At 38.7% G+C, this 24,905-nt stretch overlaps 3 protein-coding genes across 7 annotated transcripts; 1 reads left to right on the forward strand and 2 right to left on the reverse strand.

Moving 5' to 3' along the window:
* Positions 1–7,227: 7,227 nt before the first annotated feature.
* Positions 7,228–18,213, reverse strand: si:ch1073-513e17.1 (sialin). Of its 5 annotated transcripts, XM_067486977.1 has the most exons (14): positions 18,058–18,213; positions 17,208–17,282; positions 17,043–17,083; positions 16,806–16,902; positions 16,419–16,572; positions 14,868–15,079; positions 14,314–14,547; positions 13,962–14,136; positions 13,339–13,457; positions 12,540–12,701; positions 10,590–10,722; positions 9,995–10,142; positions 9,388–9,478; positions 7,228–8,811 (listed from the first exon to the last, which is right to left on the reverse strand). In XM_067486977.1, exons 5-14 carry the CDS (start codon positions 16,516–16,518, stop codon positions 8,644–8,646), a joined length of 1,542 nt encoding a protein of 513 aa, XP_067343078.1. In that variant the 5' UTR covers positions 16,519–16,572; positions 16,806–16,902; positions 17,043–17,083; positions 17,208–17,282; positions 18,058–18,213; the 3' UTR covers positions 7,228–8,643. The 5 variants fall into 5 exon arrangements, with proteins under 5 accessions (XP_067343078.1, XP_067343143.1, XP_067343188.1 ...); XM_067487042.1 differs by lacking the exon at positions 17,043–17,083; XM_067487087.1 differs by lacking the exon at positions 17,208–17,282 and having other exon boundaries at positions 17,043–17,138; positions 18,058–18,204.
* An 818-nt stretch (positions 18,214–19,031) lies between these two features.
* Positions 19,032–21,409, forward strand: mycbp (MYC binding protein). The gene is made up of 5 exons (XM_067487889.1): positions 19,032–19,346; positions 19,742–19,814; positions 19,929–19,977; positions 20,962–21,091; positions 21,178–21,409. Exons 1-5 carry the CDS (start codon positions 19,332–19,334, stop codon positions 21,220–21,222), a joined length of 312 nt encoding a protein of 103 aa, XP_067343990.1. The 5' UTR covers positions 19,032–19,331; the 3' UTR covers positions 21,223–21,409.
* A 137-nt stretch (positions 21,410–21,546) lies between these two features.
* LOC137105267 (gap junction alpha-9 protein-like) lies at positions 21,547–23,912 on the reverse strand. Its single transcript, XM_067487263.1, has one exon. It carries the CDS (start codon positions 23,910–23,912, stop codon positions 22,401–22,403), a length of 1,512 nt encoding a protein of 503 aa, XP_067343364.1. The 3' UTR covers positions 21,547–22,400.
* Between the last annotated feature and the right edge of the window lie 993 nt (positions 23,913–24,905).

The raw sequence follows: 24,905 nt of genomic DNA on the forward strand, positions 1-24,905 counted from the left end.
GGCCAATATTATTACGGCAGGCAGGAGGCATTTTCAATATTTATTAAACTATATATTATGTTTCATAATTCATGGATTTTTTATTTCGCAGAACCATCATCACTTAAGGGATTAAATGAGATTGGCTTATTAATTTTAAAACATTCCATATTAAAACAACATAAACTCAAGGTCATAGTACCACAAAGACACCCCCCCCCACACAAACCCCATCCCCCCAAAAAACTCTCCCACTCACAGGGACAAGTCGGGAACCTGACAAGATTATCTAAGTGCAGAAGACATTTAAATTTAAACAGAGGCCACAGCCTGAGAGGATGAAGTCATGCTGTTTTCAGCACACCTTATCTGCTTTTAGCTTTTCAATCCAACAGACGCATATACAAGCATTTGATTAAATTAAAAGGAATTTAAGGGTGGGGCGCAACACTTTAGGATCAGTGGTTTTACCACCTTATGACAAAGAAACATGGTTTCACCTCATCACTATGAAGAGGTGAAACCAAAAAGGGCTTTTTTAGGCTTTGCGGTGATTTTTTTATCCTTTGAACCATCTTAGAAAGAAAGCATCACCCACTGTTGCTGGTGGATATGAATAACAACCTATCTGGGATTTTGTTTGTTAAATATCCTGCTTTATATTTTTAAATAATGCTCTTTTAATCTGTCCACTTCTCCTTGTTAATAAGTGCCAGTAGTTCAACTGATTAAAAGTCTAAAAATTCAGCATAACACTGAGTTAAATCAGCCTGTTTTGCTGCTGAGATGCCATTTGTGGGTCAGGAGGTCAGATTCAGCCTCTTCCTGCATCAATGTGGCATGTTGCCCAGTATAGAGGCAGCTGGCATCCACTGGTACACACACTCTCCTCTCTCGGCATTCCCTCCAGTTCAGGTAACAGCCACTTCGACTTGGCAGCTGCTGCTTTCATTCAGCGCAGCTCTGGGTGAAGGCGATCCGTGAGGGGACGAAGACTGAAGGGCCCGGGAGGTGGGGAGGGTGCGAGGGAGGGAGACAGGACTGGAGGCAGGCTGGGGGAGATATGAGTCGAGGGAGAATGAGATAAGAGGGGGATGTGAAGCAGGAACTTGTTAAAAGAGTCATAAAACGTGAGGGTCACATGACAAGAAGTATCACGTCGTCTGCCAGACTCCAAGCAGTAAATTTCAAGTTAACAAAAAGCACAGTATTGTAAAATTAAAGTGAGGAAACTCTGGTAAATGTGAAGTACACTCACTGCTTTTGCAGACATGCAAACTAAATGTCTTTTTGGATCAGAAACAACTTAGTATAAAGAGTCACTATAATATGCACCAAACAATCTTGAAATCTTTTTCTTTTAATTCTGAAAAAAAGCATTTTGTGTTTCATGAGTGTCTCATGTTTTGCTTATCATTTTTAGTAGTTTTTATTTAATACATTTTAGGTTTAATGAAACATTGTGAAAGGCTTTGAATAATATCAGGGGTCACAATAGCGTGATGCCCTTCCCGCTGCAACCCTCTCATTTTATCCAGGCGCGGGACGAGCGCCAAGGTGGATCGGTAGGATGGGCAGGGCCACACTTGGTGGGCTGGGATTCAAACCCGCGCCCTTCTGCATCCCAACCCAACCCGACTAGGCCAGCGTAACAATCAGTAGATTAATTTAGAAAAACAATCACGTTGCAGCGTTATATAAAAAAGCTAAACATGCGGCTTTTACATAAACCCATGAGAAATAATGATCTCTATATGACTATTTTTCTGGATTGTTTTACATTTCATACTTGCAACATGCAACGTAGTAGAATTATGCTTTGATATTAGTACTTTTACTTAAGTTGATACTTTGTATACTTCTTACAACCCTGGCATAAAGTATCTGACTCCACATGCTGCCAAAGTGCTGAGTAATTTACTTTTAAGTCTTAAGCTACAAAAATGTGCTCGGAGCCAGTTTTAAATGGCATGAGTCTGACAGGGCATAACTCACTGATTTGCAAGAGATATTTTTTTTATATTTCAGTGTCTAAGCTGTCATTCTGTGATACAACAAACCTGACTGGGCTGTGATTCCATAAGCACTGGTTTTTAAACATTATACACTCTCTGGTAACATTTCTGGCTCTACCTGGGAGTGGTTGACATTTTTTCCAGTTAAACCAGATTCAGTTGTTAGTTCAATGGCTAAAACCAGTTTAATGCAACAATCCTGCAATAAATAATCATTTGTAAATGTGATAACTTTTGTTCATATGCTCAAAATAGGGTGGCACATTTGAAAAACGGATTTCAAAGGTTTTATGCTCAAATTTAAAAAACTGTTTGCATATAATAAACTGTATAACAATAATAATAATAATTTTGTATTTGTAGAGAGTTGTCTACCAATGTTACTTCCAAATAGTCATAAAGTATTTGAATAAATAGTTAAAAAAACCAAAGCTTAAATACGTAGGTATTTATTTTTATGCATTTATAAGAATTATTATTTATTTAAGCCTCAGATATTTCACCTTGTGCTGACAGTGTAACATTAGAGGCCCCAAATTTCTTTTTAGTCTGGGAACACACTGAACACCTTCGGTATGGTATTATCTCAAAAAAGGCTTTTTGGCTCATTTTACATCAATGAATATGATATTACTGGATTATAATTGTTTATGCATTTAAACATAGTGAAGCTGAAGTATGAAATAGCCAAAAATGTAAACAGTACTAAAGTATAGTATTAAACATATTTAGTTACTTTTAACTCTTCATTACTGATCTTTCTCTTTTAACAAGGGTTGTGGACTTTATTTGAACTCTTTGCTGTTGAGATACTTATTGATTCTATCTATCTGTACCAACACGATTTTCCCAGTCTGCAGTTAAATGTTCAGATCTCTGTTGTTGCTGTAACCATTGCTCATATTTGATGATTCAAGTCTGACGTGTTGCCAGGGAGTGACTGCTGGTCGGTCTGTTGAAGCCCGTTCTCCCTTTCACACACTCACACTAACACACACTCACACTCTCATACGTCCCCCTCTCTAGCTAGTGTCTGAAATAAGAGCACAGCTGTTGTACTTTGCTGTGTTCAGTGTTCAGATCATCTTCGTGGGCTGAGTTTGCAGCACTGTGTCGGCATGAAGGCGCACACACTACACAAGTGTGTTGTTAGCTGTATTAGCTGCACAGATCTATGTTAGGTAGATTCTCAGGACATTCTGATCCCCAGACTTGTCATTTAATGCCACGATAAGGTTAATATTATGATTTCAAATGAACAATGTCATATTCCTGCCTTGACATATTTATTAGTCCTGTGATATTAGTCCCTATAAATGGCTCGGTATGTCCAAAACAAAATTGCAACATTACAGTGGGTACTTTACATAAATCACAAATTTTATAACTTTTAGAATTCTCCTTTAACTCTAAAAGCCATATCCCCACCTACACTCTGCCTTTACTGGTCCAACATTGCTGTTGGGTGACGAGGCCTGATCCACAGCCAGAAGAAGAAGAATCTTTTATTGTCATCAGTAAGCACACATACACAATCAACATACATTTTTCAGGGACATTTTTTCTTTGCATCAAACTCGTCCCCCTGGGGGGAGTCGCCACAGGGACACACCTGGTGTGTAGCCTTGGATTTGACTCTGTAGACTTCCATCAAGCTACCAGGTCACCTGGTAACTAGTGTTCCAGCTCAGCCTAGAGGTGATAGATAGGATTGACACCTGGGCTTTGGGCAGGCCAGACCTTCCAGTTCTCCCAAACCAAACTGGAAAACCAGTTTCTTAAAGGACTCAGCTTTGTGCACCAGAGCTGTGTCAGTCAACCTTCCACAATCTGCCTCCACCCAGTAGGTGGAGGAGCTTTCACTGAAGTACCAATAGTATTCTTTAAAAATACTTCACTAGAATTAGCATATTAAAGTTTTTTGGTTCATTCCAAAACAGAAATAAAAAAACTCAAAACTCCTTTTTGGGCAACGATTAGTCATCAGTCTGTGTGGGTGCAGTAAAAAACTCCCTGACTGCTGATCAATGCCAACATTCAGAAAATCCCACTGGCCGTGGTATTCATGTGCATGCAGACAGAGTTTAGGGTAATTCAATCTAAACTGCAATCTCAGCACACTGTATGTAAATAGTCTTAACCGCTGGGGACAGTCAATATTAATCAAGGACATTTACAACACACAGCCACATTCTCTCAACTCCTGCTGGCCCTGTTGCCCACCCCCCACACTTGCAAACAATCCTTCTGATGCCCCCGCTAGTGGCTGCCTCTGTCCAACACCCTAAGTGTTAAGGACATTTGTTTAGCATATGCAGATAAACCTTCAGGGTAGGTGGTAAACACTTGGTTTTTGCTTTAGGCATTGCGGGACATTTCATTTACATGTCTTTTGCCTCCACATCTAAGTTTGAATCTCTTAGGTTTTCTGAATTTTATTTGAATTCTGACTTTTTTTCTCACAGTGAGAATTCTGTGATTAAAAACCGAAACTCAACAAACCCAACATTTTGCCTTTCTGGTTTTATTTTCCTTTTATTCTTCCTTATGTGTTTAGTTTATGTTTTATTTTTCCTGTTCATCATTACCATGTGAAAATTTGTTTTATTTTTATATGTAATTTTACATGCCATGACGCATTCTAAATAGGCTACGCATGGGTATATTTATTATATATTTTTTGGGCATCTTTGTCTCTTTAAATGTAAAAAGAATGTAGTGTGTTGATGCATTAAGGATAAACGTCCTTTGGGAGCTTTAAGTGTTTTTATATATATTATTTTTGCTTGTGGGACTTTTTGTAACAGTATTTCCACATAGTGGAATTACTACTTAAAATACTTTGCCATCAAAAAACGTTACTTAATGCTAATAAGACCAAGATAAATCCTATTATAAATATTATGTATTGACATTTAACCCCAAGAAAAAAAAAGAAGTTCATCGTTGTCATGTAAGATTAATATAAGGAAAATATTCACATCATTCAGATTAGCAAATTAAGACGACAACCTCACGTATTCTCACATAAATTCTCTTCGTTTTAAGGCAAATATTCAACAAACAACGATATAAAACGGCCCAGCTCAAAGATAAATAAAACTGTGTTTATTGTGGCTTGTTCGGCAGAGAAAAGTGGCGTTTTTGTGGCGTCATAATAAGCAAAGTGTGGAAACACACGCCGTAGGAACGCGCGATTGAGAGGGGGACAACAAAACACGTAACACCGTGTCGCCACAACAACATCCGGGTTATTTATCAACAGTCTGATGCAAGTTCCAGCAAAACCCTGGAAATAAGAACATACAGAAATACACCCTTTAAGTAAACTATAAAAACAAACTTAGTGGTGGGAGAAGTACACAAAGTGAGTACTTATATAAATATTGCAAATATTTGTATAAGGAAAAACTACTACAAGTAGAAGTAGCACACAAATGTTAAGTAGGCTACTTAATACAAAAGTACAAGTACTCAACTAAGGGAATTACTGTTGTAAATACTGTTGTAGTAATTACTCCATTTCATGCTTTTTGTCCCACTTGATCCTTTCAGGTTAAATTTAGCTTTTTCTATACGTACATACTGTAGCCCCCAACATAAAAGCCACATACATAATCACTTTTAGCCTACATGTGAATCTTAACATGAGTTTCAACCAGGGACAGGGGATGAAAACTAAACGCCCTGTTTAATATATTTATTTATTAATTATTACTTATTTTTATACCTTTTAAAAAAAGTGTGACCTAAATATTTGCCTTTCTGTAAAAAAAAAAAAAATCATAAGGAATTGGTTTAACTTTTTTTACTTATATAGAAAGCTGGAGAAGTTAATGGGCTGGTTGTTAACTGGTGGAATACAGAAAAACTTGACTGGATTTTCACAAAATATCTTACATTCTACAAACAAAACAACTCCCTGATTAGTCGAGAAAATTGTCTACTAAAAAATTACTTCTACTATACTATATAATCATCCCGTAACGGGTTGAGCAAGGCTGCTTTCTAAACAAGAATTGTTATTCAAAACGTTTCTCACCTTTTAACCCTTTTTTATTACCTTTGACAATGATAACATGATGGATAACAGCACAGACACCAGGGATTTTTACTTCCTGGCGCCACCTTGTGGAGGTGGAGAGGAGTCGTGGAAAACAATTTAACCTCAAACCCATTTGCCCTTTGTTGGGGCAATACCTGCTGATTATTTGGTACGAAAATGTAGCTGCTGTGGTATCAGAAAAGGAATACTATTATTATCCTGTGAACAATAATCTATATATATTTGTACCAGCAATACAATGGAAGCATTAATGTGTTAACAAATACAAGATGAATTTCCTTTAGTTCACCCCATAAACTCTATGCAGATTAATGTTTCTTCCAAAGACTACCAACATACTGTTGGAGACATTTCTCTTTCCATCCCGATTCTCCAACCAAGTGTATAGTTTTTATTCATGCCTAAAACTATAAATGCAAATTCACAAAAGCTGCTGTTTGTTGCATTTAAATATGAATTGATACATTAAATGAAATCTGATGGGATCCTCAAAATTTCAATTTCAATTCAACTTTGACTAAACAAATGACTAAAAACAACAACTAAACCCACACTTGTGATTCCTTTTTGAATATTTAACCCTTTATTTGTTTACAAGGGGCTATTTGATTTGGGTTCCACTTTTCAAAATGAAAGATCGTGACCTGGACAAACAAGAATCTTCAAAGGCATATTTAATTCGATCATTTTAATGCACCCTCTTTGATATGTATGCATTGATTCTTATTGATCGTGTTGTTCAACCCAGCTTCCTAAATATCAACTAAACTGTGCGTTGACCAAATAAAAAACTCCTCAAAATTAAATCAGGTTCTGTGTAATAATTTTAACTCCAACAGCAAAGTGGGCTCTAACAAGTAAGAGCACAAGCTCTATGTTAAAAGAAATCTACAGATGGAATAAATCTGCCATTCAAAATTTTGAATTTGGGCCACATCAACAGAGTGTATGTATAAAAGCACTTGTGTTGGGAATGTGACAGTTAAATGGAGAAAAAAATAAAAAATAAAAATACAGATACATTTTGTGCCTGGTAAATACATCTTAAGTGCATAACCACAATATTCACTTCTGCAGAATCTGCAACATCGACATAAAGTCATGAGACACATCGCATGATTGGCAACACAATAATCCCGACACACATTTTCACAAAAAACAAATAGATGAAAAAGCTAAATACACTAAAACAATTTTGATTCTTTTTTTACAATTAGAAAATGCTGTATAAAATCATATTAAAAGGACAGAAAAGGTACATAAATTATTACATCTGTTTAAAAACATTTTTAGTAAAATCACAGTGCTCTTTGATATGTTGCATGAGTTTACAAAAGTTGAGATTTCCAAAATGTCCTATTGTGCTTAAAAACTATTCCATTAAAAAAAAGGCAGTGCTTAATGAGTGGGAGCATGTGACAAAACTGCAGAGTCCGATCCTCTAGTAGAAACTGATTACAAGTGAGTTTTCATGGCACTGAAATGTTCAGAGCCTGGCAGTGATAAATGCATAATTTTCTGATAGACATTTTTTAAAAATTACTTTTCTAAACACTGAATAAAACCTGCTAAAATGACTATTTAAGAAAATATTTACATTGCAATAAATGTAAGGCTTTTTCTGTCGTGTGTGACAAGTTGTTTTGCTCAAAAGGCAAATTTAAAATCCTGCTCCATAAAGTGCACAATGTTTTTTAATAAAACATCTGGTCTTATTTCGTTCAATTAAAAAAATAAAGACAAAAGAGAACGGACACATGTCAGTTTGTTTTGGTCTAACGGGAGATTCCGTGCTTGCACGTGGTACAGATTGCAATTACCAGTGGTTATAATGTAAATATTAGTCTAATGCAAAGAGTTGCACTTTAACATTATGCATCTATACAGTAAAAGCAATTACGAGGTCCTGAATGGTAAAGGCAGCGAGTATTTTTTAGTAAATCCTTTGTCTATGATGTCACTTTACCCTAGATTAAAAATATGGTTAAATGTGACTTCGATGTGCTATAATCATTATTCTCTTTGCTGGAGATATTGCGCAAATGAGTTCACAAGTTTTCCTGAGTATAAACGTTCAAAGAGCAGAGTTTGTATTAGCTGTACTGCAAAGTCACCTCCGAACTCAGAGTCAGACTTAACCTGTAAAACCTCCTATTCTTACTCTACCACTTTGTCATATATATCTACCTGCGGCTGAACTGTGTCTCCAAGGGAACTATATTATTTTCAAACAAAGGTTTTCTCACTTCTTTCTCACTAAGCAGAACTGAGTCACGTGTGTATTCAAGTCATTTGGTTGTGTAGTTTGTAGAATAGCTTCTAGTTATTTTTAAATCAAATTATCTTGTAGCAATAATAAAAGAAGGATGCCATGTTTGGCTAATAACACCTACCCGTCTCCTGTGTGGAGATAAAACTCTCACGTGTCAAATGTGAATATAACAATTCACAGATTTCAGTCCCATATGTCTCTGTCTGTATTCAGCGTTACGGGACAAACAGATCCAACCATTTTTTTAGAGCTTTTCTACTGTACATCTCCTACTAATAGTAGCTGTTGGAATGTGTTTGCACATTTGTGATTCATGGTGAGATTGACCTGCTCCTCTTTTTCTCGGTTTCTGTTCTCTCCTCTTCTGTGAGGGCCCATGGCTGAATCTTCCCAGTGCCAAATATCAGGAAGAGTAGAGCGCCGCTGACGTTGATCGCGGCCGCGACCCAGAACACTTTCCTCCAGCCATCCAGAGTGTGCTGACCACCAGAGAAGAAGACGAGCCATCAGTGGTGCATTACTGAAACCAGTCTGTACTTTTGTTTTCAGTATGTGTCTGGATTATAACTTAAATATAAGTTTAACTGAAATGTAATTATTTACAGCTGTATGGGTTTACAGAATATGTGAAAACAAATCTGAAGTAATGCCAATAAAATTGTATTTTATTTTAATATATTGTATTCTTGTTAGCTATTCTTGCTACAGCAAATTTTAGTATGTTACTAGTATATAGTAACATAATATACTGTTATTATAATATTAATGTTACCGGGTAAATATACACAACCACATAGTCTAATCTGCACATCTGTACTTGCTTATTTAATATAATCTGTATCAGTGTTTTCTAATTCTAACTTCTTGATAATTTCTTTGAAAGAGATGAATAAAGTTATATCTTTTGTTATTTTAATATCATTTAATCTCTTTGATGGTTTAATCTTCTCCTATGTATCAGAGATGCCCCCTGATGATGTGGTCTCAGTCATAAAAAAGCTCAAGAGCTCAAGCTTATTTGACCAGACCAATATTTGAATTTTTAAAAGACTTACATCACGTGTAAAGTAGCCCGTAACAATTGGCGCCACGATTCCAGGAATGGTCCCAAATGTGTTGGTGATTCCCAGCAGAAATCCTGCGTAACTGCAGTGAGAGACAAATGAAATTTAAATAACATGCAGTGAGAGGGGGGACCTCAAATATTTGTCTGCTTTACATTTTACAGGGATCAATTCAGTTTTTGTGAATACAAATCTAGAATCTCATCGAAATACTTCATTGAGTCTTATTAAGTTTGGCCTTTATCATTTAAAGATGAAGAGTCTCCTCGCTGCTGAACTATGACTGTAAACTGGTGGTGGTGTCAGTTTAAAAAATCAAATACTCAAAAGTTTCACAAAGAGATCTGTTCGCAAGCCTAACAAGTTAGTGTAATTTTGCCAGGAAACAGTTACAAACTGGAACCAACGTTTGTTAAAAGTTGTAATACTACAGCTGACACGTATCACACCAGTCAAGTCTTTATCTGTGAGACACAAGGACCAAAACTGAACGATAACTAATCCCCACAAAAGATGAGAAAGCGATGAGAATCATTATTCGAGCCCTAATGTAAATAAATGACAACATTTCTCAGCGGGCAAAGATGGGAACACCCACCGAGGAGCGATGTCGATCTGGTTGATGAAGACCCCGGAAGCGCTGATCCCTCCGGTGGTCGTGGACAGCGTGAGGAAAGTGACGGTGAGGATGTGGCTGCAGCCGGCGAAGCTGACAGCCACGAGAAAAGCTGCAGGGAGCAACATACCTGCACAGAGAGGTGGACAGAAAGCACTGGTTGGCCTATTACATGTGCCCATAATCACTTATTGTGCCCATAATTGTTTTTTTGATGTTTTAACCTGCACAGAAGTAAGTATAGTGAAATCAACAAAAACAAACTGTAACAGTAGTAAGTATTACTAATATACATACAGGCTACAGTGATGACACATTGAGCACTGTCCTCAGTGTTTCCTCTGATATGAACTAGATATATTTTCAAATTAATATCAAAATTAAATGGTACTTGGAAAACAAAAAAAATTCTCAGATTTGTGCCAAAAACAATGCTGACACGATTAAAATACAGACTGCGCTGTTTAAAATGCAGAAATCACTTCTCAGAATGAATTTAACTTCATCAAAACCTGTTTCATCGGCCTGAGACAGTCAACCAATACAGAAACGACCACGCGTGACCTACGGTACTTACCTGCGAGGGTAAAGAGCTTTCGTACAACGGTAACACTGAAGACCCTTCTCTCAATGAGTCTGTCTGCTGCAAAACCTGACAGCGTGCCGATCAACCAGCCACCGAGGTACGGCAGCGCGGACAGGAAGCCATTCTGGAGGAAGAGGAACAGACAAATATTCTCGGACTTAAGCTCCTGGACGTCCTGCTGTTTTTTGTTACACACTTTGTAACTGAACATTACTGGGTGTTTGGACCATTCATTCAAAAAACAAGACATTTCAAAGTAGTAGATTAAGGCCTGGGTGTAGCACTACACTAAAGGTTACTCCTCCCTAAAATTTCTTTCATTTCAGTGCTGTGGAGTGAGAAAAAAAAACAAGTATCACAATTAAAATAAAAACTGAAGAACTGATCTTGTGATGAAAAGTTGCTGAAAAATATATAATGTTATATTTAACTGTGAGTCTGAAAAGCAGCAAATCTTAGTCGAGAAACTTCCTATTTATCAGCAGAACTCCTAAACTTTTTCATAACTTAACTTTTAAACTAATGTTGATGCTCCTAAATCACAAATTATGAAAGTTCTTAGCAAACAGGCCAAATCCCCAAATATCTTCTTCTTTTCCTTTGGGCTGTTTCCTTTCAGGGGTCACACAGCGAATCATGTGCCTCCATCTAACCCTGTCCTCTGCATCCTCTAATATCACACCAAATAACTTCATGTCCTCTCTCACTACATCCATCAATCTCCTCTTTGATCTCCCTCTAGACCTCCTGCCTGGCAGCTCCAACCTCAGCATCCTTCTACCGATATATTCACAATTTCTTCTCTGAACATGTCCAAACCACCTCAATCTGTCCTCTCTGACTTTATCTCCAAAACAATTAACATGAGCTGTCTCTCTGATGTCCTCATTCCTGATCCTGTCCATCCTCGTCACTCCCAAAGAGAACCTCAACATCTTAAGCTCTGCTACTTCCAGCTCTGCCTCCTGTCGTTTCTTCAATGCCACTGTCTCGAAGCCGAACAACATCTCTGGTCTCACCGTCTTGAACACCTTTCCTTTCATTCTCGCTGATACTCTTTTATCACACAACACACCTGACACTTTTCTCCACCCGTTCCAACCTGCCTGCACTCACCTCTTCACCTCTTTTCCACACTCTCCGTTGCTCTGAACCATTGACCCTAAGTACTTAAAGTCCTGCACCTTCTTCACCTCTGCTGGTCTTTCTTAGTATACATGTATGTTTGTGATGTATGTTGTGTTGTGATGAGGCGAGCAGGTGAATGTGTTGATTGGCTGGCAGGTACGTTGGATGGGAGGGATCAGAGGGTTTAAAATCCAGTGTCCCCAGTCTAACTCGGGACTCTTCTCTCTCTCGCTGCCAGCCCACCTGGCACCATTGTTAAATATATTGCAAATGATGTTCTACTCGTAGCCCTAACGTGTCTCCTGTTTATTCGTTAGGAGTTTTGGGAAGCTCATTTTTGTCTAAGTGAGCATAAGGCAACACGGCTAGTTTTGTTTTGTTTGTTATTTTGCTGGAATCACTCTGAAGTCATTTGTATTCCAGATTTTTAAATATAAGCAATACATCTCAAGAGTTAAATCTTAATTTGGGGGGTTCCTGGGTCTCTATTTGTGTGGCCTCATGGATTCCCCTAGGCCAGGGTGTAACAAACACGTCGATGCAAGATGTAGTCCAGCTGAGTAGTCCTGCCTCTTACGGAAGAAATCACTACAGCCATTTCTATCCTCTTTGTAAAGTCTAGCACCATCTGTCCTTCTCCGCAGGAACGCAAAAGTCCTAAGCTTCGAGCCTTGCTACCTTTCCAACTGGACTCAAATCCTCAAATATCAGGTGCATATTTCTTCAACAAAATGAATTTACAATATACGACTAATAACCACAAATCTATTTCTAAAACCATGAAGAAGAGGACCAAAGGCATTAAAGCCTCACCGATTTGAGGTCAAAGTGCAGGATGTTGTCCATGTATGTGGGCAGAGAGGTGAGCAGCGTGTAGTACGACCAGTTGGAACACATCTGGGTGATGATGATGGCCCACAGAGGGATGGACAGCAGCATGGGAAGCACGGGCACAGACCAGCCATGAGCGGTACCCTGCAGTTTTCAGTGCAGAGAAAACATCAAGCAGAATCTTTAAACACACATGCAGCAAATGACAAAAATACTTTACAATACAAATACAAATACTAATACAAAAATAAGACAGAAATACTTTTTTGCTATTAAATAAGGAAACAAGATTAGGAGAGGTTTAAGACCAAAGTTCAACAGACAGTACATATATCAACAAGGAAAATGTATTAGTTAGTGTGTGTGCAATAAAAAAAGAGAACTCTGAGTTGAGGGAAAAGAGTGAGAAAGAGAAAGAAAAGAAAGGGAAACAGGAAGAGTGATGAAGGAAGCAGAGAGTGATGCAATTTGCTGGATTGGAGTAGAGGAGTGAGGGACAGGTCAGTTATAAAAGACAAGTCTAAAGAGCACAGGATGACACAGCTGTTATAAGCAATATTCCTAAAACCTGATTGTGGCTGTAACACATTCCTTCATGTTTAATCACACAAAAAAACAGCAGGTAATCAAGTTTTTATCCCTTAAAAAAGATCTTTTTATTCCCACAACACAACCTTTCAATTGTGTGTTAAATTTTCCTCAAATTTAAACTATTTTGAAGTCACCTCTTTTTTTAAAAGCAGCCACATTACACGTTACACGTTTGTTTTTTTGTGTGCACCTGAGTTCCAAGAGAGTTTATGATGTAATCTCTCTCCTTTTCGCTGATTCGCCGATGGGTTCGAGGGTCGTCTGTCACAAAAATAAACCAAAAGATGGCCCAGAGGCAACCAGTTCCCCCTGAAAGACAAAGCGAATGAACTTGAAGCATAAAAACAAAATAAAATACTCAAATGTTTTAAAGTGCAGGTATGTTCTTTGTGCTGGAGCCAAACCAATACTGAGAAGATTAAAATATAAAACCGGTATCACCGACCTGTCAATTCAGAAACAACCATCTCACCAATTATCCACCCATCAGAGGTAAAATGCACGTCCTGGATGTTTAATAAGTGTATTGATAATATACTTAATATTGTTCACTTCCTGGACGGCCTGACAATATTACACCATGATCATATCTTATTAGAGACCAAACTCTCTCACTACAGGTGAGCTCCATTTGTGCTGTCTAGCTGTTCTCTACAATACATTTAAAATCCAGGATCATAGATTATGAACAAAAAGACTGTGATATTATCTTTAGCCATACTGTGAATCCGTAGCCTCTTCTCTCCTTAACTCCATCGTGTGTGTTATACTGTATTCCTATTCTAGTTTGAGTGGTGAGTTTCCCTCCCTCACCACAGAGGTAGAAGACGGCAGGCCAGCCGAGCGTTTGGCAGATGAGGCCGGTGAGCGGCAGGGCCAAAAAGGCTCCAAAATTGGACCCCGAACCCGACAGGCTGATCAGGCGAGAGCGCTCCAGAGGAGGCGCCCAGCGAGCCCACATTGCCATCATGGCTGGGAACGTCACACCCTGAAAAAACATGGACACAGAGACGCACCAGATCATCAGTACAGAACCTTAATATAATAACGATAATAATAATACATTTTATGTATAGGCGCCTTTCATGCCACTCAAGGTCAGAGAATATGGAGAAGTTCAAGGTTTCACTTAAAAGACCCTCCACTGTGTCCAACATCATCTTACCTCCCCAAAGCCCTCCAGTGCTCGTAGTGCAAACAGCCAGTACGACCCGAACTGAGCAGCCAGAGGGGTGAGCAGGGTGAGGGCAGCTGTGCCCAGCACACCCAAACCCAGGAAGATACTCCCCCCATAGTGACCAGCCAAGTAACCCCCAGGTATCTGTGTGCAGAGGTAGCCAAAGAAGAAGGCTCCGAGCAGCCAGCCCTGGGTCTCCGTGTCCCAAGGGTACTGAGGAATCTGGGATAAGACAAGATATAATCACCCATATAAAGCTATATAATACTACTTGTTTTTTAGCTACAGTGGTTAACACCATGTGCTACAGGTCTGATGATGCTGGCTGAAAAGCCACAAAAGGATTAAACAGGCCTAAAAGCTGACAACCAAATTTTAACAAATAATCTTAAATTGAGTTCTTATTCGGCAGAAATTATATATAATTCTTAAAGACTTTGGTAAAGTTACACATTTTTAATACTTTAAAGGTGTGAATTAATTTATTATCAAGAGTTTTACATTTGTAAGGAAAACAAACACCACAAAAAAAATATCTTTACCCAATCGGGCTGTACAATAGATTCACTGGTGTTATCTTTCGCCGGCAGTGGACAGGCGTGCATTGAGTTGTTCGGGGCTGGTTTAGGGTCGGTTGTGTTCACCATGGCGACCATTGCAACACTGAGGTTTACTCGGAGGCCGTAGACCACCGAGAAGCCGAAGAACATGAGGAGGGCCAGGTTGAGGCGAGCCGAGCAGCACTGAGGAGGAACTGTTCATAAAGAGAACAATGATGTATGCTGTAGTCTGGATGGTGAGAATAGCATCACTACCAGTAAAAAACACATGTGTTTCAGTCAAATCAATTTCAAAGTAATACGAAAATAATACTTAACTAAAGCTACTCAGATGAATTTGACTGTGTAATTCTTCAGTCAAATAAATGAGTCTCCCCCCTGTGGTGAAATGTATGAAAGCTGTGGACCAATCGTTAATTCTTTCCTACCTAAGAGAACATTTAAGGCTTTAAACTTTGTGAATGCCTTAAATTCTAATTGGATTATCTGAAAATTACATAAATTTGAAAGCTACTTTCTGTTGCTAGTGAAAAAGTGACATGGAGATACATACATTCTATTTCATTACATTAAATAAACTTATAGTCTGTAGTTATTTTATAATATTATAACTATTTAAAAGTTACACACTGTAAATATAATTAAATTACTATGCAACATTGTATTTATTAGTAATACTTATATATAACTGACTTACAACACAATTTCCCTATGGGATCAATAAAGCTGAATCTTGACTTGACACAGGACCATAGCAATAGATTGACATGACTTTGTTAAAGTAGATAAAATCACTAACTAAAATGCTGATTATGGCCAATTCAGCAACATCTTTATGTTTTTATTTTGGCAGCATGTGATTTCAGGTTTACTACTGCCACTAAATTTCTGCCACTTCTTTATGATTTGACAAACCAGCTGATCCCTGCACAGTAAAGTGCTGACTTATCAGAGGGCAACACCTCTTACAGTTCTCAAAACTCTTTGAAAAACTACTAAATAGCAAATTAAACAATGTGTTGTTGCCTTAAACTCCTGCTGTCATTTCTGTTTTAAATTATAATCAACAAAACAGCCAAAACGTTTATTGTCACAATAGAAATGCGCCTTTTAAAAAAAGCAGTCATTAGCCAGAAAAAGCAGATTAAATAAAGGCTTACGTTGTTTTACGTTCAACTTTTCTGACAAATGTTTTAGCAAATTGATGTGTAATGGAATGTTCAGTTTCAATAATTAGCCGATGAATTGAGTAGCTGATTGTCAAAATAAAAATCCAGCCATGTTCTTCAGGGTCATTTCTTTAAGCAAAATACCAAATCCACCGATCACACAGTGTCACTACTCAACTTGATTTTATGATCTTCATTTTATGTAAATCTAATGATTGATTGATTAATAAAGAAAATGTTAAGAACAATTAATTATAAAACTAGCCTCAACCAAAGGAACTTAAATTTTGTCTTGAGAGTTTAAGCATAGAACACATTCAAACTCCTAACTCTTAAAAATGCTCTGCTAAAACTGAAACCTCACCTGCATCAGGCTCAATCAGGGCCGTACCGTCTTCCCTGTCCGAAGAGACAGAGTTGACGGAGAAGCCCTTTGGTCGTGGCATGGCAGACGGCTCAATCATTAAATGTCAAATCTGTAATATTTTGTCAGTTAGCCATGGATTCCAGAAAATGTGCTGGAGAGAGAAGGGAGAAACCCAAAGTCAGAAAAACACACACAGTGACACACATAAAGAGGATGTGAGATACTTAACAGAATAAGCATAGGAAAACAAATCAAGTGATATGAAACATCAGCAGATTAAAACCCAATATGGGCAGCAGGTTTTCACAAAGGAAAAACACATAAAACTCTCACACTTCCCCCTTTCACAAGATGTAAAAAAGGTTCCACTACATGTGCACTTACGAGAGTAACTGGCTCTCAGAAATGCTTGAGACCAGATTAAGGTAGTAAGACAGTGGTGAAGCTGAGGGGCTCTCGCTGTACTTTAGTGAAATGGAACCTGTTCAAAGAATAAAAAATGAACATAATATGTACACAGAAGTGCTAGTTTTGCTGTAAGGTAAAACACTTATTCAAAATGTCAACTTTTCAGGAACTAAGCAAACTAGTGGCTTGACAAACATTCACTTCGAAGCTCACCAGTGTGGTTTTGAAAAAGGTTTCATGTGCCCACAGTACATCTTTAAGCGTGGAAAAAGAAAATACTGTAAATACCCGAGAAAGCAATGTCCCAACCTAGTAAAGAAAATATCATTTGCTTTTTTTATATTTCAAAGTAGACATTAAAAATAAACTCATACCTACCAATTCATTTGTAAAACATACATGATGAAACAAACTACTCTCCATCTCCATGTGATCAACAGCTGCGTTGAGTGTCTGTGCAAATATGTGAGTGAAAGTCTGTCATGAGATTCTTCTCCCTTCTGGAACAATTAATCTATTATTTGTTAATAAACTGCTAATTCCTGCTTTCAAATCTGCACAGAACTGGAAAAGGCAAATGATTCTGCTGTGAAGAAGAGTGGACACACCTTTTTTCTGTTTAATACTTTATAGACACAAACTGGTTATTTCAATGAGTCCCATTACTGGCACTGACATCTACTTAAGTCGGTGCCAGTTATGGACTGAAACTTGCATCGTATAACAACTACTATAGCCAATATAGTTGGAACTATTATTCTTACAGGTCATCAAAAGTCAAAGTGACTTTCTTTCTATGATTATAGTTTTGGTTTATGTGAATGTTAACCGCACTGACATTCTCGTCAACGTCTGTGGTTTTTGCAATATAGTCTTGCTCCGATGTGACTTTGGGTCTGTTCTTCATAAGCTCTATCCGCATCTAAAATACATATATAATCTATATTTATCTGATTCTGTAAGTGTATATAACTGACAACAGCAAGAATGTCCCTTATAATTCTTCCCTACCCTAAAGTAACATCTCAAATGCCAGATAATGGTTCTTCTATTTAAACTATTTCCACTTATCATCCCAGTAGCTCACGTTCAAGCATATGTCCCAGTAAACAACCAGAACTAACTACACTGACAACACTGAGAAAGTTAACAATTTAGCTAAACTAGCTAGTTTCATGGGGTATACAAGTTAGCTACAGTCTATTATATTTCGTCAAATACAGCTTACCTTAAACAAAAGACCCTCTGTTTACACAGTCTGCTCAGCAGTATTGAACGCAGAAGAACACAAGTCGCTGAACTGTGTCAACCATAGCCGGCAGATCAACCTGATGCGTGTGGGTGTTTATCATTAGCAGAGAAAAAATAGTCATGTGAGGAAAGGCTCGATAGTCCGGTAAAAAAACAAAGCTGACGAAAAACACACTGGAATGGTTAAGCCTAGTCTAGGACCAGTAGGTAAGCTAGGTTATATGTTCTATAAGTCTGTGCTTGGGATGTGACATTTTAGCACGTGACTAAAGGCTGCGCCGCCCTTACTTCTTGCAACTTGCGCGTTGCCAAGTTGTCCAGTTTTACGCTGCAGCTTAGTACGAACAGACGCAAAAGGCCCACAGAAGAAAGGATATCATGAGTAACGAGCCCTCAACATCCACAACAACCATGGGCTCAGTTCATATGAATGCAGTGTTTATAGATGTATGCGGAGGTGCATTGCAAAGAAAATCAAATTATCAAATTATCTCGTAATCACGGTCTTCCGTATTACAATAGTTCAGTGATAGTTTTTAATAATTACTAATTTCTATATTTATATTCTCTCTCTCTCTCTCTCTCTCTACATAGAGAGAGATAGAGATAGACATATATATATATATATATATATATATATAGACACACACACACACACATATATATATAGATATAGACATATAGATATAGATATATACATTTACATATATACATATATCTATATATATATATATAGAGAGAGAGAGAGAGAGAGAGAGATCCTAAAAACCTGACTAATCTAAGCCACATTCTGAGTCGTTCTCATATTTATGAGGTACCAAAGGTCCCCTATCTCGTAATTACGAGAAACATAACTCGTATTTACGAGATCCGTATGTCTCTAATTTTTTAATCGACTGGAGCCGCATTTAATCAGTCAAACCTGGCAACCCCGGTGACGCACTTTGCAGGTTACAAGCCGGAAAATAAAATAACACATACCGATATTCAAATAAAAATTTAAAAGTCTTAAAACGCTGTTTAGTGCTGCCCAGTATAGAAGCTTGTCTCCGCCACTGGGAAATGATAATTTAACAAAATGCATTTGCTTATAGCTATGACTAGTTTCAATGTGTTGTCATGGCAACGAATGTAGCGGAGTGTAGCAAACATAGCGTTAGCGTTAGCTCACAAACCAGCTGCGCATAGTTTGACTTAATTCACCTGTCACATTTTTACTCAGCCTTAAGTTATATAGTTTTCACCGCATTCATGGCCCATTACAGAGTAAGTATTTATTTACTCACAGTCTGTATTAGTTTTTTGTTTTTTGTACTTTTTTGGTAAAATGTTTAGGTCCTACGACGCATGTAAACTAGCTAGCCTGGCACCATGGTAGGCGTTAGCATCTATAACTTGAAAGCACGCAGCTGTAGCTAGCTGCTCAGGGTTAGGACAAGGCTGGAATTCAGCTAAACATCATGAAATATGATGTTTATTATGTTTACGATAAATGACAATGTAATTATGCTGGGGCTTTGAACGTACTACAGGCTGTGGCGTTTTTAGTAAATGTTGTAAATTGTTTAGTCAGTCACAAACGACAATTCATCCTACAAAACCTGGCAGATATTGCTACTGTATTTGTGTTTGTGTCAAGTCCAACAAGTCTCGTTTTCCAGGCCTCAGAATCGAAGAGAGAACAATTCAGAAGATATCTTGAAAAATCTGGAGTCCTTGATACTATAACAAGTGGTAGGTATATAAGCACTTTTAATACAGTACGTGTGTCATTTTCCCAAATAAAGTCTGGTATTAATTCCAACCCTGAACATATTGTTCACCTTTTAATCACCTGTTTGTTTGCAGTTTTAGTGGCACTTTATGAAGAGACTGACAAACCTAACAATGCACTGGAGTATCCTTTTCTTGTATAAGCAGTTTTTACGGGTAATAAACAGCTATCAGTTTGCCTTAATTGATGTTTTTGGACCCTCACCCACTCCCAAACAAAAGGCATGTTATGTATTTTATGAGAAACGGTGGACAGTAAGCCATTGAGATTTTTTAGTTCAGTCCACCCACTATGTTCCATCTACACGTGGAAAGAGACATTGACGAAACCATATCTACCCTGTTACTGACTTGTTATCCACAGTGTTAAGTTGGAGCTTTGAGCTGAACCTGTTTAGGAAAGATGATAAAGATGATAAAACCTTGTGGGAAACCCTTTTGTATTGGAGCTAACCTGGAAACAATAAAGCGAAAACCTCAGTCTTTACCATAACGTTCTCTTAATAAAGCAGTTCTCCACAGTGTTATTATTTTGTGTATGATGCAATTTGACACTTCTGGACTTGGTGAGGTTTCAGGGGAAGTTGTTCATAGCTGTCCTAAACTAATACAATTCCTGGAACTGTTTTCATGGCAAGGCAGCTCAATATCTGGGAATTTCTGGCATTTTTCTTAAATGTCAGCAACATGTTTTCAGAGACTTATGTGAATTGTAGTCTTTCTACTTTGCATGTGTCATAAAAGCAGATGCAGTACACTTTGTTTCAGTAGCGGAACAAAGTGTGATTAAGTTGTAAAGGGTCTTTGGGCATATGATTCTTTGAAAGGTTTAACTTACGGGCTCTAATAAATAATTATAGCAAGTGAAAACTTCTTGTCTTTCATTTATAATGTGTTAAGTACCACAGTGGGTTCAGTGAATCAGAAGACTGGTAAAACTCAAGAAGAACTCATCTTGATGTGTTTCCTTGAAGTGCCTACAAGCAAAAAGCTAAATAAAGATTTTTGCTTGCATGAATGGCCTGCGAATCAAAAAAATATATACGTATATGTATACCAGGCTACATGTTTGTTAAAACCAAAGCATTGCCCTTAACCACATGCATAGTTTCATAAAGCTTCATCTTGGTGCAGCTGGTCCAGAGCCAGCCGACACCGAGGCTCTTCGTATGGAGCTGGCAGACCTGCAACAGAAGTGCAACCTGCTCATGGAGGAGAACAAAGAGTTGAGAAACAGGGTAAGGTGCTGGTAAATGTCCTGGCTGTGTTTGAGTGTGTAGCTACCACTGTAACCTCTAACCTCCAGCCCATTGTGATTTTCCAGCTGATGCAGTATGAGCCATCGCCTGAGCAGGGAGCAGCGGAGTAGGGAAGATGATTTTGTCCACGTAAATCATAAAAGTAAAAATTAGATTGCAATTTTGTAGAGTGTATAAATGTTTATTACATAATCGTGGGTGTACAGTGACACAACACAAAATCACTGTTATTTTTTGTTACACAAGAAACAACCGCTTTTGCTTTTTCAAAATAAATGGGTTTTGTTCCCCTCAGCATTTGGTGTCAGTCTCTCAAGGTGTTCAAAGCTCATCATTCTGCTCACATCTGAAATAAATACAGTATATAAATATAAAATGTGCTAAATAGTTTTAGATTGGCCTCTTTCAAAGGCATTTGAATTTATATAAACTGGATGTCTGAGTAAGTACATTTTGGTAAAGTTTGTTACAGATTCTGCATTGTTCAAAACAAAACATCATACAAATTGATTGGTATTTAGTTATTTACTTGGAAATCTTCCAATAAAGGCATACACAGTTGATAAGAGGCAAAGGAAAATGTTAGCGTTGAGCACATGTTTATTCATGTTACAAACACAAAGTGGCAGTTTGCTTTTTATTGGGTACCAACCTAATGCTACTGATTATACAGTTGAATTAAGGCTTCAGTGGAATAGTTGGAATAATTATCACCTTCATCAGGGAGGTTTAATTACAGGACTGTTTGATTGAGACTTGGTGTGCCTAATAAACCGACATTTGAGTGTATTTCCCACTGTGACAGATTCCTTAAGAACATTTTTTTTTTTATGTTCTTTCAAACATTTTAAATCAGGAGCTGGATTGATTCTGTGTTACTGATTTGAAAGTATCCAGTTGCGTAACAGTATGCTGTGACCTAAAACAACATTATGGATTGACGGTGCGGTTTTCCACTCCCCTTTAATCGTTCTGACAGGCCGGCAGGTCCATCTGGATGCCTGTCATGGAAAATAAAACTTGTTTTTTGGTCCGACCACCTCTTAAGAAAGAATATAAATTGCAGATCATTATGCTCCAAAACTGTTTTTCAAGTCCCATCAGAGAAAGGACTGCTCTTTGGTTTAAGGACATAATCTTCATAGGTACTAAAGTTTTTTCTGCTTGTTTCAATGTAATTTGAAGGACTTTTAAATATGTGAAAAGTAACAATCTGGAGCTCTCTTGGCACACACCTAAAAATGGCTTCTTGAGTGTTTCTTTTGCCATGTTGGCAGGTTCACAATCTCTATATCTGCAGGTCAGTGGGGGCTCGTCTGCTGCTGGCACTGCTCGCTGCTGACACTCTGCGGTTGGGAGAGGAGGTGGTGGGGCTGTTGCTCTCCCGGCTGTGTCGAGAGACGGAGCTCAGCTCCCCTGTGGAGTCCGGGCTCTGGGACCTGCTCGGCCTCTTCACTTCTGATTTGGAGAGCACCCTGGCTCTCGGGCCAACGCAGCTGCTACGTAGCTTCATGCTGCCGCTATTCCCATGGTAGGACTCGCCACTGTCCGAGCCATTGGTCTCCATTACTGTGGAGCAATTCCACGGTGGAGTGATTCTTCGGGACTTCCTTGCGATCCCCGATAGAGTAGTGCAGGAGGAGGTGTCTGCTACAAGGAGGGTGGGATACTCCGAGCTCCCACTCTCCGGGTCCCCGTGATGGGGCGAGGACTGCTCACATGGTTCTTCCTGTTTGTCAGCAGGAGGCGAGTGTGTCTCGCTGCTTGTGTTGTTAGAGTTGCTGTTCTGCTCTGTGGGGCTCGGGACTCCCTCCTTGGCATCTTTGTAGCTGTCTATTTTCGTACCAGGGTCCCCTTGAATTGGCATGAATGCAGAGGAGGTGCTGAGAAGAGGGTAGTTAGGTCCGTTGCCCTGCTTCTCGAGCAGTAGCGTGTATCCACTTGGAGCAGTGGGCATGGTACTTTTGCGTCCCACAGAGGTGCCCGTACAGACCTGATGCACAACTGAGTTCTTTTTTGACTTGTTGATATAATAATCGTCGAGGTCATCCTTCAGATGTGGGTAGTAACCGAGGATGCTCTTCTTAAGCTTCTTGTAGCCCAAGTGCACGATCTCAAGAAGGCTGAGGAAAAGGGAGAGGCAGGCAATGACCTGCATGAACATCATGAACACTGACTTCTCTGTGGGCCTGGAGACAAAGCAGTCCACCACGTTTGGACACGGCTCCCTCTCACACTTGTAAAGCGGCCTCAGGCGGTGTCCGTAGAGGATGTACTGCCCCATCATGAAGCTGACCTCCACCACGGAGCGTGTCACAATGTGAGCCACATACGTGCACAACAGGGAACCTCTCAGCGGTGCCTTGTTGAGCTTCCCCTGCTCCAGCTGCCTCATCTCTTTTTCAATTCTCTTTCTCGCCTCCACCAGCTCCACGTCCACTGCCTCCAGCTCCCGACGGAGAGCCACCTTTTTGCAGTGGCGCTCCTTCTCCAGGGCTCGCAACTGGTAGATGGCATGGCCCATGTACACCAGGGAGGGGGAGGACACAAAAATCACCTGCAGCACCCAGTACCTGATGAGGGAGATGGGGAAGGCCTGGTCGTAGCAGACGTTGCGGCAGCCGGGTTGGTCGGTGTTGCAGACAAAGTCCGATTGCTCATCGTTCCACACGTCCTCTGCGGCGACACCCAGCACCAACATCCGGAATATGAAGAGGATGGTCAGCCAGATCTTGCCGACCATGGTGGAGTGGATATGCACCTCCTCCAAGATCCCTCCAAGGAAGTTCCAGTCTCCCATGGTTTTACATCAGTTGAGCTGTAATGATGAGTAAACATCAAAGTTATTATTAATGTTTTGAAGCTGATACTCATCAGTTATTGGTTACGTGAAACATAAAACTAGACTAGTTTAGTAATGAATTCTTGTATTGTTTATTTTTTTATTTCCAAACTTAATTTCAGAGGGTAGTTACTTTTCAGAAGACAATTTTCCACAGTAAAGCAAAGAGGTCAGTGCCAGAAATAAGAGTTACAGTTAGTTTAGTGTGTTGTACTCACAATACTCTTCACTATATATTTCTGATACCACTGTACTTCAATACTTCAGTTTTGAGTGAAAGACTTCTTTCCATCTTTTCATTTATACGTGTGGTACTGCTGCTTGCAACAGTGGAAAGTAACTAAGTACAAGTAGTGTTACCGGAAGCACTTAAGTCCAATTTTGAGGCATTTGTATTTGGTTTCATGAATAATATCTTTCAGTCTACTTATCGAACGGCTGTGGTCATTTCTTACTTTTCAAAATCAGATTACTGAACAAAAATACATAATCAAATAATTAATTATGGCTCGCTATTGTTATATATATTTTTTTATCTTGGAGGGGAATCTGTAGACTAAACAATATATAACGTCATAAAAGTTGCCCCAGTCTATACATCCTGCCTTAAAGTGATTAACACATGAATGCATCAATAATTATAATGCAATAATGTATATTATTCTGAAAATAAGTCAGTGCCTTTTACATTTGGTACTTTGGTATTTTGCTTTTAATACATGTGTTTTTACTTATTTACTTACTTATTTTGTATTTTAACATTTTGAATGCAGGACGCCTTTTTGTAAAGGGTTTCTCCTCTGTGTTATCCTTATGCTACTGGCAACTAATATTAAAAGGAAAGATTGAGAATTTGACCTTACGATGGTGCTAAAACTGTCAATTTTCTAACCAGTCAGCAGATACATAACTGAACTGGAACCCATTGTACAGTAATTAAAGTAGTAGTTA

Source organism: Channa argus, chromosome 1, assembly GCF_033026475.1.
Source record: "Channa argus isolate prfri chromosome 1, Channa argus male v1.0, whole genome shotgun sequence".
In the NCBI taxonomy this organism is placed as follows: Eukaryota; Metazoa; Chordata; class Actinopteri; order Anabantiformes; family Channidae; genus Channa; species Channa argus.

Coding starts and splice junctions, on each gene's coding strand:
- si:ch1073-513e17.1 (XM_067487042.1), bottom strand. CDS start 16,518: ATGATTGAGCCGTCTGCCATGCCACGACCAAAGGGCTTCTCCGTCAAC. Junction 10,723..12,539: donor TGCACTTTGACCTCAAATCG/GTGAGGCTTTAA, acceptor CTCTTCCTCCAG/AATGGCTTCCTGTCCGCGCT. Junction 10,143..10,589: donor AAAGCTCTTTACCCTCGCAG/GTAAGTACCGTA, acceptor CTCTCTGTGCAG/GTATGTTGCTCCCTGCAGCT.
- mycbp (XM_067487889.1), top strand. Junction 19,815..19,928: donor CCTTGATACTATAACAAGTG/GTAGGTATATAA, acceptor GTTTGTTTGCAG/TTTTAGTGGCACTTTATGAA. Junction 21,092..21,177: donor ACAAAGAGTTGAGAAACAGG/GTAAGGTGCTGG, acceptor GTGATTTTCCAG/CTGATGCAGTATGAGCCATC.
- LOC137105267 (XM_067487263.1), bottom strand. CDS start 23,912: ATGGGAGACTGGAACTTCCTTGGAGGGATCTTGGAGGAGGTGCATATC.